This window comes from Dama dama, chromosome 5 (assembly GCF_033118175.1).
Source record: "Dama dama isolate Ldn47 chromosome 5, ASM3311817v1, whole genome shotgun sequence".
In the NCBI taxonomy this organism is placed as follows: domain Eukaryota; kingdom Metazoa; phylum Chordata; class Mammalia; order Artiodactyla; family Cervidae; genus Dama; species Dama dama.
Window position 1 is genome coordinate 125441261 of NC_083685.1, and position 13258 is coordinate 125454518.

The window sequence follows — 13258 nt, forward strand, 5'->3', positions numbered from 1 at the left end:
CTGGGGGGCGTGGAGAGCAGCTTCCAGGCCCGCTGCGGAGGGTGCAGGATGTCTAAGGGTCACCCACCCAGACAGCTTCAGTTCCACAGGCTCCTCAGCTGCAAAACACCAGCCCTGTGAGAAAAACTCTTGCTGGGCAGAGGAATGGGGGCCCCAGCCCGGCCTGAGAATCGAGGCCCTCAGCCTTTTGGGGAGGGAGGTCTGGCACAGTCATGATTCCCCGGCTTAACTTCCTAGCCTCCAATTAATCCAGTAACTCAGAACACCTCTACCCCCACGGGTCAGGTGCCAACTCTCCGTCTGGCCACCTGTGGGGGAGGAGTCACCTGGCCCAAGCCCCGCCCATTCCTGGGCAACCTGGGGCCAGGACCAGCCCGGAGACCCTCCAACGGGGCTTGGGAGCTCACGGGTGGGAGAGGCCGAGTACCCTGGTCAGGAATCCCCCCTCTGGAGGCCACCGGGCTGTCCCCAGTCCCAGGGGGATCGCCAGCCTGGTTCAGAGCCCCTTCTCCCGTGACAGTGGGGACGGGAGGATCGGCCTGTTTTCAGGGATCCCCAGGACCTCCCGGGACCCCTGGGTGGTCGTCGCTGGTGAAGTCCAGGCAGCGGGTCAGGAGGCGGGTTCGCCGCCCACCCCTCCACCCCGGGCCAGGGGACCCCCTCGGGCCGGCCACCCTCCCCGGCGCGCCCCTCCCCGCGGGCGCAGCCAGCGCTCGAGTCCAGCTTTATTGGCCTAGGCCTCGGAGGGGCGCTGCTTGAGCGTGACCGAGGCGCCGCTGCTGACCATGACGGCGGGGTAGAGCGGCTCCAGGAAGGAGGCGAGGAAGCGGTAAAGGAGGCTCACGCCGCCCGCCACGCCGTAGAAGGAGAGGCAGCCGGCCGCGCAGTCGAGCGCCACGCCCAGCGTGCGGTGGTAGCCGCCGTGCAGCACCGTCTGCGTGTTGTTGTGCCAGACGGAGAACTTGAGCGAGTCCCACTCCAGGCACCACGAGTAGGGGTTGCGGCCCAGCAGGTAGACGATGTTGCGGCGCGGGCGGCCGCCGAGCAGGGGGCTGCGGCGGTAGGAGACACCCAGGCACACCCACGAGTTGGACACGTCGGCCTCCCAGTAGTGGCGGCCCTCGGCCAGGCCCCGCGAGCACAGAACCTGCGGCCACTGCTTGAAGCCCGGGAAGGGGCCGCCCGCCGCGAAGGGCTCCAGGAGGATGCCCAGGTTCAGCACCGAGTGGGTCTCCTTGAACAGGAAGAGCTCCTCGCTGGCCGTCGTGGGGTCGAAGTTCAGGTTGCAGTAACCTGGGCCGAGGGGGTGTGGGAAAGGGGGCTAGGGTCCGCGGGCCTGGGGGACAGCGCTGGAGGTCTGGAGAGGGGAGGGCCGAAGCTCACAGCTTTGGCACAAAAGTCACCAAGTGCTTCCACCCCCAGCTCCCAAGAGTGGCCCCTCTATTCCGCTCTCTAAGTTTTCAGCTCTGGTCTGAAGGTGTGGACATTGTCTGTCTGGGCGCTGTCCAAAGGCCTGCCTTCCTAGAGAGGTGGACAACCAAGCGTCCCCCTATCTGCCCTCCCCCACCAAACCCTAACATGATCCCCCTCTTTCTGCTTGTTCAGGACACAAGAATGGGTTGGACTGCGGGAGCGTCAGGGGCTCCTGGAGGAGGTCACTCGGAAGGGGTCATCAAAGGGTTCATCAGCCGTGACCCTGGAGACCTCGGAGACATCACCGGTGATTTCTTAGAGAGTCACTTGGTTCCTCGCCCAGCCTGGGAGAGGGGCTGCAGGGACATTAACTGAAAAGGGAGACTGACTGTAGAAGAAATGGACAGGGCCATCCCCGCTGGCTTGGCTAAAGTCCAGGGGAGGTCGGCAGGCACCCAGCTGAGGGCAGAGGCTGAGCCACATCAGGGCCACAGAGGGCTGCAGAGCTGGCCTCTGGGTAGTGGTCGAGGCCCTGCCACCCATGGGCGTGGGACAGGACAGCCTTCTCCCCTTCCTCTCAGGGCCGTGGAGTCACAGGCCTTCTGAGGTCTCCAGTCCAGAGTACAAGGTCAGGGCAGGAGAGACCTGGCATCTTTCTGGAGCCCTGGCCTGAATGGAGGTGGGGCTGGGTCGGTCAAGGCAACCAAGGGCCCTGTTCCTTTCCTTCCTGCCCCTGGGGCTGGACCCCAGGACTGAGGACTCACACTTGAGAAGGGTTTTCCTGTCCACATCTGGGGGCAGCACCTCATAGGAGTTCATCTTAATGCCTGGGGAAGATGGAGGGGCTTTGCTGAGGACACTTCCACAGCCCAGTGTCCTTCCAGAGAGAGGCATGGGCTCCCAGGAGGCTGAGTCACCTGGCGAAGGTTCACACAGGCCATGCTCTCTTACAAGTGCCCAGAATCCCAACCGCTGCCCTCGGGGCAGCCCATCCCCAGAAGGCAGGAGGGTCTCCAGCCGCCCCAGGCAAGCAGGCTCTAACTCACCCTTCAGGAGGAGCTGGTTGATGAAGCTGAGACCCATGTCCACCAGCCGGGTCCGGAGTTCCGCCAAAGTCTCTGGCAACTGGAGGAAGCTCTGCTTCTCCTCACAGTTGGTACCCATGAGGGGTTCCATGCAGGCAGGGAAGTGCTTCAGCCTGGGCAACTCCTGCAGGCAGGGAGGGGCTGGCAGGACCACTTGTGAGTCAGGCCCCAAGCAAGGGCCAGGGGCTTAGCAGTTCCCCAGAACCAGGAGGCAGGCGGGAAAGCTGCCAATGTTCAAACCTGGACAGCTTTCTCCCCTCCTCCTGGCTTATTCGGACATCTGAATTAGGGCTGTCAAAGCCCCTGCAGCCCAGTGGACATTGCGCTGGGCCTGGGCGGTGGGGGTAGGGAGGGGCCTTGCCTGCAGAAACTGCTGGTCACTGCGGTTGGCGAGCAGGCTGCGGAGCCAGATGCTGTCCCCCTCGAGCTTCAGGAGCCGGTTGTGACTCTGCTGGATGGAGCCACCCAGCTTCCCCAGGGCAGCAGCCTCCTCTTTCTCCACGAAATCCAGCACCTTCATCTGCATCTGTTTGATCTCCTGGATGATCTCTGAGAAGCAGGCGTTCACCTCTTCCCGAGTTGTCTGGATCAATTTCTGGCGGCAGGGGCGGGGAGAGGGTGGTGACAGAGAGGTGTCTTTGAGCCCCACCTCCTCACCCTCCTTGTGAGGGCCCAGAGCTGGCCAAGGCATCACCTCTCTGTTTGCCTGGCCCCATGCCATCCACTCCAAGCCCTTGAGAGGCCCCCTCGGCCTGAAGCAGGGCGCTGGGGAAGCCTGGGCCGGAGATGGCGATGGGCCCAGCTTACCGAGAGAAAAGCCACCTGGCCCCGGTGCTTCTGGCTGTCAGAGGTGATGATCAGCATCTGGTTCTCCACGTTGGCCTGGACCTTCCGAACCTCCACCTGGGGTGAGAGGGTGAGGTGGAAGAGGAGCGGGCTGGTGGCTCAGAGAGGTGCCCTAGCAGAAGCCCTCTGTGGCCAGTCCCATGTCAGAGCTCAGAAGAAACGCACCTCTTCAATTAAATTAAAAAAAAAAAAAAAACAAAACACTTATTTAGCTGCATCAGGTCTTAGCTGTAGCACATAGATCTTTCCTTTCAGTACATGGACTCTCTAGTTGTGGCATGTGGGATCTTTGTTCCCCTACCAGGGATTGAACCTGTGTCCCCTGCATTGCAGGGCAAATTCTCAACCACTGAACCACCAGGGAAGTCCCACCTCTTATGTTCTTAAGAGGTCTGAATGGGAATGAGGATGGGTAGGGCTTAAGGGTAGATGGCCCAGGGACACCCCTCTATTTTTTTTTTGGCTGCGAGGCATGTGGGATCTTAGTTCCCCAACTAGGGATCGAACCTGTGCCCCCTGAAATGGAAGGGCAGAGTCCTAGCCACTGGACTGCGAGGGAAGTCCCTCGGGGCCACTCTTCTCCTGTTCTCTCATTCGCTGAGAGACTCCCCATTCTTAGGAATCTGCTTCTGACAGCTGATGACCATAGGGTTCAGATCACAAGCAGCAGCTATGGAGGGGTTCGGTGATTTGAGAAGCCTGGGGGCGGGCAGTGGGGTGAGCAGGGGTCAATCAGATGCGGAGCCCTTGGCTCCCTGGGGCAGTGCCGCCAGGTCTAGGAAGAACTGTGTCCCCAAGTCCTTCCACATAAGCCTTTAGTCTCAGCTAGCCCAGAGGCTCAGTGGTAAAGAATCTGCACAAGGAGACACTCAGGAGATGCCGGTTCGATCCCTGGGTTGGGAAGATCCCTTGGAGGAGGAAATGGCAACCCACTTCAGTATTCTTGTCTGAAAAATTCCAAGGACAGAGAAGTCTGATGGGCTACAGTCCTTGGGGTCGTCAGATAGGACTGAACGACAGCACAAGCACATCCCAGGGGCGGGCATGGCATGATTTACAATCTGCCGTCGGACAGGGGGGTTCCAGGCACCTGTCTGTGAACTGCTGCTGACCCACAACAAAAGCAGCAGCTTGTGCCAGGCTGTAAATCAACACATTTCTCCCTTTGTTGAGAAGGTCCTGCTGTGAAAAAAGTGTCAGCTGAACTAGACAGTGGGGTGAGTTGGCTTATATTCTGGCCCAAGCTTCTTTCTTGCAGGTGGCTACCTTGGAATAGCACAGTTCTAGAATATGCTTGATAGAATGTTTTAAATATAAGTACTCCATCAAAGAAAGCAATCCAAATGGAGAAAATGTAATTTGAAAATAGAAAAAAAGGAAGGGATTCACCCAACCTGACATGTTTGTATTTTGATATGTTACCTTTCAGCCATTCCTTTTTCTGTGCAAAAATTTTTTTAAATAGGATTCATCAAAAATAACTTTGGATCCTTTTTTTTTTTAAATAAATAACTAACCATTTTATTAATTTTTTTTTTTATTGCAGTGCACAGCATGGTCTTCCCCCACCAGGGATAAACACGTGCTCCCCTAAGCGGAAGCAGAGTCTTAACCACTGGACGGCCAGGGAAGTCTCTGGATCCTTATTCAGTCAATCTGATAGCACTTTTTCATGTCTCGTGAGCATCACTCTGGGTGCTTTAGTCCCAAGTGATGTCCAGGTCTTCGCGACTCCATGGACTGCAGCCTGCCAGGCTCCTCTGTCCATGGGGTTCTCCAGGCAAGAGTACTGGAGTGGGTTGTCATTTCATTCTCCAGAGGATCTGCCTGACCCAGGAATCGAATCCAGGTCTCCTGCACTGCAGGCAGATTTTTTTTTTTTTTGGTACCGACTGAGCTACCAAGGAATTCCCAGCATCATTTTAATGGCTAGAGAAGGAAATGGCAACCCACTCCAGTATTCTTGCCTGGAGAACCCCATGGACAGAGGAGCATGGCAGGCTACAGTCTGTTTAGTTGCAGAGAGTCAGACATGACTGGGCCACTAAGGACACTTTAATGGCTACAATCCTTTCCTTCCTGGAAAGGTGCGCCTGGAACACAGAGTCCTCTTGCTCCTCGGCCTCCCCTCCCCTCCCCTCCCCCATCCACCCTCTCCCCAGCCCTCCTCCCTCTCCCCTCCCCCGTCCACCCTCCCCCTGCCTCTCCCCTCCATCCACCCTCCCCCTCCCTCTCCCCTGCCTCTCCCCTCCCCCATCCACCCTCCCCTTCCCTCTCCCCTCCCCCATCCACCCTCCCCCTGCCTCTCCCCTCCCCCATCCACCCTCCCCCTGCCTCTCCCCTCCCCCATCCACCCTCCCCTCCCTGCCCCTCCCCTCCCCTCCCCCATCCACCCTCCCCCTCCCTCTCCCCTGCCTCTCCCCTCCCCCATCCACCCTCCCCTGCCTCTCTCCTCCCCCATCCACCCTCCCCTTCCCTCTCCCCTGCCCCATCCACCCTCCCCCTCCCGTGCCTCTCCCCTCCCCCATCCACCCTCCCCTCCCCGCCCCTCCCCCCCTCCGCGCTCCCCGCCCCCCACCTCCTTCTGCGCCCGCTCCTCCTCCAGCGGGATGGTGTCGTGGTTCTTGTGCTCCTCCAGCAGGCAGGCCCCGCACACGCAGCAGCCCTCGGTGCGGCAGTACAGCCGCCGGAGCTTGCGGTGCTTCCGGCAGAGCCGGCTCTTGAGGTCCCACACGGGCTCCAGCAGCTGGTGCCCGTGGAACACCTGGTCCTCGAAGTGGCTGCGCAGGTGCTTCTCGCATAGGGAGGCCATGCACTGCAGGCACGACTTGACGGACTTGAGCTTCTCGGGGGTGCAGAAGTCGCAGGGCACGTCCCTGGGCCCGGCCAGGCTCTGTGAGGACCCCAAGGTCTGGCCCTTGGCCTGGGTGAAGCAGGTCACCATCTCCTCCAGGATGACGTTCTTGCAGAGGCGAGGCCGCGTGGGGAAGCTCTCCCGGCACTGGGGGCAGTAGAGGGGCTCGCCCATGGTGGCCTGGTAGTCCCAGAAACCCTGGAGGCAGCTCATGCAGAAGTTGTGCCCGCAGGCGGTGGTGACCGGGTTGCGGAACACCTCCAGGCAAACGGGACAGAGGACTTGGTCCTCCAGCGTGCAGAGACTGCTGTCATTCATCAGGAACTGGCCTTGGGGACGTCCCGAGAGCTTGGCCGTGGGCTGTAGGGCTGGGGCTTGGTCCTGGACTGGCCCTGGGAAGACGGGGCAAAGCCAGGTTGAAGCCATGGCAGGAGTTGAGGGGCCTTTGAGGGGAACCCCTTTTCTTCTGTTGGAATCAGCTGCTCTGCCCACGGGGTACCGGGACTGTGCCATTGGTCAACCCTCGGAGGGCATAAACTGAGGCCTGTGTTTTTGTCCCTGCCCAAATTCCTGGAAGGTGGATAGGCAGGAAGAAGTCACATGGTGATAAGGGAAACGAGTCGCTTCCTTGGCCCTTTGGGAGAAAGGTCAGCGCACAGGTACTTACGTGAAACTCTCTGCATGTTAAGGAGAGCCAGAGGCTTGGCTGCCCTGTGGATGGAGGGAAGAGAACCCTTGGGTGCTTAGGCCTGCGTTGAGGGGAGGGGGCGAGGCCTCAGGTCACCAGCTGCTGGGAGGACTCCCAGCCCAGTGTGCCCCAACCCCAGCCCTTTACATCCCCCGAGGTTGGATGACCACCTTCTCACCTTTCCCTTTGGCTGCTGTTCTGCAGTCCCCCTATCGCACTGGACCCCCTCCTTGAGACTGCCCACAGTTTGGCTCCTGATGTCACAATTCAAGCATGACCAGCCTCAGCCTTCTGCTTGTGATGTCAGCAGGGCAAAAGAGACTCAATAAAGGAAGACATGAAGATAAGTAAATAGTAAAACATGGTATTCCAGGTAATGTAAAAAAAAAAAAACATATTTCAGTTGATTATTAATGATGTTGTGTGCCTCAGTTAACAATATATACTCATCTATTCTTTAGCTTTAAAAGAAAACTAGCATGAAACATGTTTCTTCCCGAATGTCTTTATAGGATTATAAGGATTTTTAAAGCTTTTCATCATCATAGAAATTGACTGCAAATGCCGCCTGGAGTTTGAATAATGCTTTTTTTGGGGGGGAGGGGCAGGGAAGGGCTTGCCAGTACATGGAAGGGCTTCTCAGTGGCAAAGAGTAAAGAACCCACCTGCCAAAGCAGGTGACATAAGAGACTCAAGTTAGATCCCTGGGTTGGGAAGATCCCCTGGAGAAGGGAATGGCTACCCACTCCAGTAGTCTTGCCTGGAGAATCCCACGAACAGAGGAGCCTAGCAGGCTACAGTCCACGGGGTCGCAAAGAGTAGGGCACGACTGAAGTGACTTGGCACACACGCATGTGTGCACATGGAAATCTACTTTTCTTTTAATATTTTCCAGGAGAACTTACTTCAGGAAAAAAAGAAAGAGGTGCCACTGGACATGCTGCAGTGGTGAGAAGTCCTGCCCCTCCCAGGATATTCTTTGCTCCGGAAACTTCATCCCAGGAGACGAGTTGCTGCTGCACCCAGGGCCCCTTGCAGTGGACTTGGGGGACTCAGTTTACTAAGCAGAGAAGGAAGGTGGCAACTAAGTGGCAGGGAGATCTTGGGCAAGTTGTTTCATCTCTTGGGACCTTGGTTCTCTGGTGAATCAACAGGGTTTTTGTAGAAGAGATCTCAAGGCTCATTCCTGGTTTGAAGTTGAATGAACCAAACATTATCCGATTGGTGATGCTCAAGATTGTTGCTTTCCACTGTGGTTCTGATCCTCAGAAGGAAAAGATGACTGAAGCTTAGGAGAGAGTCTCATCACTGCGATAGCTTCTTGTCAGTGTTTGTTTCCCCAGATTTCTCACCCAACAGGATACATACCCTGAAAAGTTTGCAGTATGTAACTCTTTCTGTTTTTTGGGCTTCACCATGCAGCATGCAGGATCTTAGTTCCCCGACCAAGGATGGAGCCTGTGTCCCCTGCAGTGGAAGCACTGAGTCTTAATCCCTGGACCACCAGGGACGTCCCAATATGTTACTCTTTAAAAAAAAAATTATATTTATTTGACTGCTCCAGGTCTTAGTTATGGCATGTGGGATCTAGTTCCCTGACCAGGGATTGAAACTGGGCCCTCTGCCTTGGGAGCATCTTAGCCACTGGACCAGTGGAGAAGTCTTCATCTTTATCTCTGAAGAATATTTTCACTTGGTAATTCTACATTGGCAGCTATTTTCTTTTCAGTATTTTGGAGATCTAATTCCACTGTCTTTTTAAAAAAATTTATTTTTATTGTTACTTATTTTTTGGCCATGCTGCACAGACTATGAGATCTTAGTTCCCCCACCAGGGATCAAACCTTTCCCCCCTGCATTGGAAGCCTGGAGTCTTAACTACGGGGCCTCCAGGGAAGTCCCCTCCACTGTCTTCTGGTTTATATTTTTCTGTTGAGGAGCTGACTGTCAGTCTTACTGCTGCTTCTTTGAAGGTTACCTTTTCCCCCCACTTCTGGTGACTTGTAAGATTTTCTCCAAATTTGTTTTCATTTTGTTATTTCTATGTTGCTGTTCAGTTGCTAAGCCGTGTCTGACTCTTTGTGACCCCATGGACTTTAGCACGCCAGGCTTCCCTGTCCTTCACTAGCTCCTGGAGTTTGATGTGTGTTCTTATTTATCCTCCTTAGGATTTGTAGGGTTTCTTTTATTTGGCTGCCTTGGGTCTTAGTCGTGGTACATGGGATCTTTCGCTGCGGTGCACAGACTCTCTAGTTGTGGCACTCGGGCCTTAGTAGTTGCAACATGCAACTTAGTTCCCCAACCAGGGAAATCTTAGTTTCCTATGAGGGATGGAACCCGAGTTCCCTGCGTTGCGAGGCAGATTCTTAACCACTGGATTACAAAGTGCCTGTAGGGATTCTTGAATATGAGGCTGCCTGTAAGTATCTCCGAGGACCTTGATTACAGCTCAGCATCTCTACCCCTCTGCCTCTACCCAGGCTCCGATGAATGCTCTCTTGGCCATTAGGCAGCTAGCTGCTTGGCTGTTTCCTCTCTGCCTCCAGAATTCCCCTCTCCCATTCAACCAGTAGGACTCCAGGACTCAGCTTTCGTTGTCAGTGCCTCCGGTTGGATTCCTGGGTAGGGAAGATCCCCTGGAAAAGGGATAGGATACCCACTCCAGTATTCTTGCCTGGAGAATCCCCATGGATAGAGGAGCCTGGCGGGCTACAGTCCATGAGGTCGCAAAGAGTCAGACACGACTGAACGACTAAGCACAGCACATTTCCAGACACGGAGTGGCTGTGCAGCGCAAGGCCGCAAAGAAGTGAGCGTTTGCTGGAGCCCTGAGAGAAGTGAGAGCTGAGCGCCACATCCCTTCTGCACCTGCCAACCACACCCTTCTCCAGCTTCAGGGTCTCATTCAAGAACTCTGCGGGGCCTTCCAAACCCTCCCGCCTCCAATGAGTGCTTATCGGCTACCTATCGTAACTGCACAAAGGAGGGCATATTTTGAGGGTGTTTTGCCAACTGTGTAGACAGTGCATGTGTGGAGCCTATCAGAATGAAATGTGAGTAGGAGCAATAGCCCAAGCTTAGACATAAAGCCATCCAAGAATATCCAAGGGAACTTGCTCACAATTTTCTTACAAGAAAGCTGAGAAATAGGAATTAGTCTTCTATCCACTTTATGTGTTTTGCTAGAAATAACTAACAGAAAACCAACCAGTTAAAAATACTCAAATTTAGATAGGAGACTTAGATTTTCTTAAAAATATTTATTTGTTTGGCTGTGTCGGATCCTAGTTGTGACACTCGGGGTCTTTTACTGCAGCACACATACTCTCTAGTTGTGGTTGGTGGGCTTAGTTGCTCTGCGACCTGTGGGATCTTAGTTCCCCGAGCAGGGATCAAACCCACGTCACCTGTGTTGGAAGCTGGATTATTAACCATTGGGCCATCAGATTTCTGAGCTGCCAAATGTGACATCTGACTTGGGGAAAATAAGCACAGAGGACATAAAAGCACAAAGTGACTCATGAGGGCAAAAGCTAGAATTGGTGAAATTGAATTAAATTTCCACCAAAAATCTCTTGGAAAACCATGATCTTAATGAAAATATTTTTAAGAAATAATGAAATAGAAAAACAATTTAATTGCAATATATAGAATTAAACTGACTTCCCAGGGTAACAGTTCACTCCAGGGGAAAGCCTCACTGATGAGAATCCTTCTGCATGGTCTGATTCTTATAAAAAATGTAAGCTTTGGCCTGCCACCTGGGCTCATGACTGAGCAGATTCAGTGGAACTGAAATGATCTGTAAACAGTGCCATGCAGAGCCTCCAGCAAGTCCCAACAGGAGACTCACCATGCAGATTCCAGGGTTTCGGAATAGACCCGTGACTCCTTTTATAGCAACTCGCCTTCTGAGGGCTTCCCAGGGGGATCAGTGGTAAAGAATCCGCCTGTAATGTGGGAGACCTGGATTCCATCCCTGGGTCTGGAAGATCCTCTGGAGAAGGGCATGGCAACCCACCCAGTATTCTTGCCTGGAGAATCCCATGGACCAAGGAGCCTGGCGGGTACAGTCGGACATGACGGAGTGACTAATTCTTTTTTTTTTTTCTTTTTCTCCTTTTGAGAAACAGTGCCTGATCCCTCATCATGGGAATCAAGAGACCACATGGTCTGAGTTGCCCATCAAAACCTACAAAGCCAATTTGAGGGGTAATTAACACAGCCCAGAAATAGATGTGACTGTCTCTCAGACCTGGGAACAATGACCTTTTGCAGTGTCTTATGTTAGGGCTTCTTGGTCCATGGAATTCTCCAGGCAAGAAGACTGGAGTGGGTTGCCATGCCCTTCTCCAGAGGGTCTTCCCGACCCAGGGATGGAATCCGGGTCTCCCACATTACAGGCGGATTCTTTACCACTGATCCACGTGGAAAGCCCTCAGAAGGAGAGTCGTGGCTTCCCTGGTGGCTCAGAGGGTAAAGTCGTCTGCCTGCAATGTGGGAGACCTGGGTTCGATCCCTGGGTTGGGAAGATCCCCTGGAGAAGGAAATGGCAACCCACTCCAGTGCTCTTGCCTGGAGAATCCCATGGACAGAGGAGCCGGGTGGGCTGCAGTCCATGGGGTCTCAAAGAGTCCGACGCAACTGAGCGACTTCACTTTCATGTTAGGGGAGAGGGTAAGATTATCTGTGTAAAGGGTAGTTGCATCTTGTCACATGGAGGCATAAAGTTATTCTTACCATTTTGTATGAAGTTCAAATGTGCACAGAAGTGAGTTTATGGATACTGAGCAGCCCCGGGTGTGGCTCCTCTCAGTCCCAACCCACCCAGACTGCCAGGTGCTGCTGGGGCTGAGAGCAGCCATGAGGGACGTGTGAGGGAGCTGGCGGGAGAAAGATGAGCCCCTTCCTGTTATCAGAGGAACCACAGCAACGCAGCTTCACTCTGGCAGCAATCGCTGGTCCCAGCAGCGCGGTGGGCCCCCAGACAGCAGCATCCCTCGCAGGGCCCCTCCTCAAAGCCTCGACTGCGTATGCATTGTATGTCTTTCTTTGCCATTCCCCAACCAGGGATTGAACCTGAGCCCACTGCAGTGGAAGTGCGGAGTCTTAAGCACAGGATGACCAGGGAAGTCCCGTCTCAACCTTTTATTTTTCACTTTTTAAAAAATTTTATTTATTTTTGGCTGTGTTGGTTCTTCACTGCTGTGCAGGCTTTCTCTAGTTGGCGGTGAACGGGGGCTACCCTCTAGTGGTGTGCGAGCTTCTCATGGCAGTGGCCTCTGCTATCGTGGGGCACAGGCTCAATAGCTGTGACGTGTCGGCTTAATTGCTGCTCCGCATGTGGAAATCGTCCTCGATCAGGGATCGAACCTGGGTCTCCTGCCTTGGCAGGTGGATTCTTTACTAATGAGCCATCATGGAAGCCCTGCATCTTGACCTTTTAACAATGTCAACCTCTTTTCTTTGTTCCCCAGAATTGGGAACAAATGGGCTTCCCAGGTAGCTCAGTGGTAAAGAATCCACCTGCCAATGCAGGAGATGTGGGAGACCTGGGTTTGATCCCTGGGTCGGGAAGATCCCCTGGAAGAGCAAATGGCAACCCACTCGTCATTCTTGCCTGGGAAACCCCATGGACAGAGGAGCCTGGTGGGCTACAGTCCATGCGGTCACAAAGAGTGGGCCACGAATGAACACGCACACACACTTGGGAGCAGTAACTCTGTCCTGCGACCCCTACGGCTGTGACAGCCGAGTCCCCCAGGCCCTTTCCTTTCCCTCATTTACAACTGCTGTGGCCTCTTGTTGGAGCTGTTCCAGCCACATCCCTTCTCAGTACTTTTCTGTGTATATAACTCCTCCCCAGCTGTTAGCACCCTGTAGGAGGGATGACCCGACTCTTTGAGAAGATCCCACACCCTGCCTGATGACTTAAGGATCAACACTTAAAACTTGTGTGACTGGATTCTCACCTCACATTCTTCCCCATCCTCCTGGCAGAGAAAATGGGCACCCCATCACCTGTCCTCTTCCAGGAAGACTTTTTTCCCTTAAAGACCATCTCCTACTCCTCCCCATCTCCTTCCTGCTCTCCTGCGGGAAGCCCATCTGTCCCACCTTCTGTCCCCTGGCACTCTCTGATCCTTTCAGACGCAGTGAAATGAAAACCAGGAGGAAGAAGGTCCAACCTCCTCCCTCCTCCCCGGCCCCCCAGGCAGTCTTAGCAGCAGGAGAAACAGGGACTCTGTAAGAAGCTCTGCTAGAAAAGGGTTCGGTGACATTCATCTCCTGAGGACAGTGTGAGAATCATCAATGTTGACAGACAGGAGGACTCCAGGAGCTGTGAGTATTGGGAAACACACACCAAAAGTT

At 54.5% G+C, this 13258-nt stretch overlaps 1 protein-coding gene across 1 annotated transcript; it reads right to left on the minus strand.

Annotated features, from left to right (window-relative positions):
* Window positions 1-733: 733 nt before the first annotated feature.
* Window positions 734-6920, minus strand: LOC133055659 (E3 ubiquitin/ISG15 ligase TRIM25-like; the record flags this gene model as incomplete). The annotated part of the gene is made up of 7 exons (XM_061140791.1): window positions 734-1293; window positions 2178-2240; window positions 2460-2622; window positions 2860-3093; window positions 3306-3401; window positions 5923-6590; window positions 6866-6920. Coding segments are annotated over 7 exons (1839 nt in total), but the record flags the coding sequence as incomplete, so codon positions are not given.
* Window positions 6921-13258: the final 6338 nt, after the last annotated feature.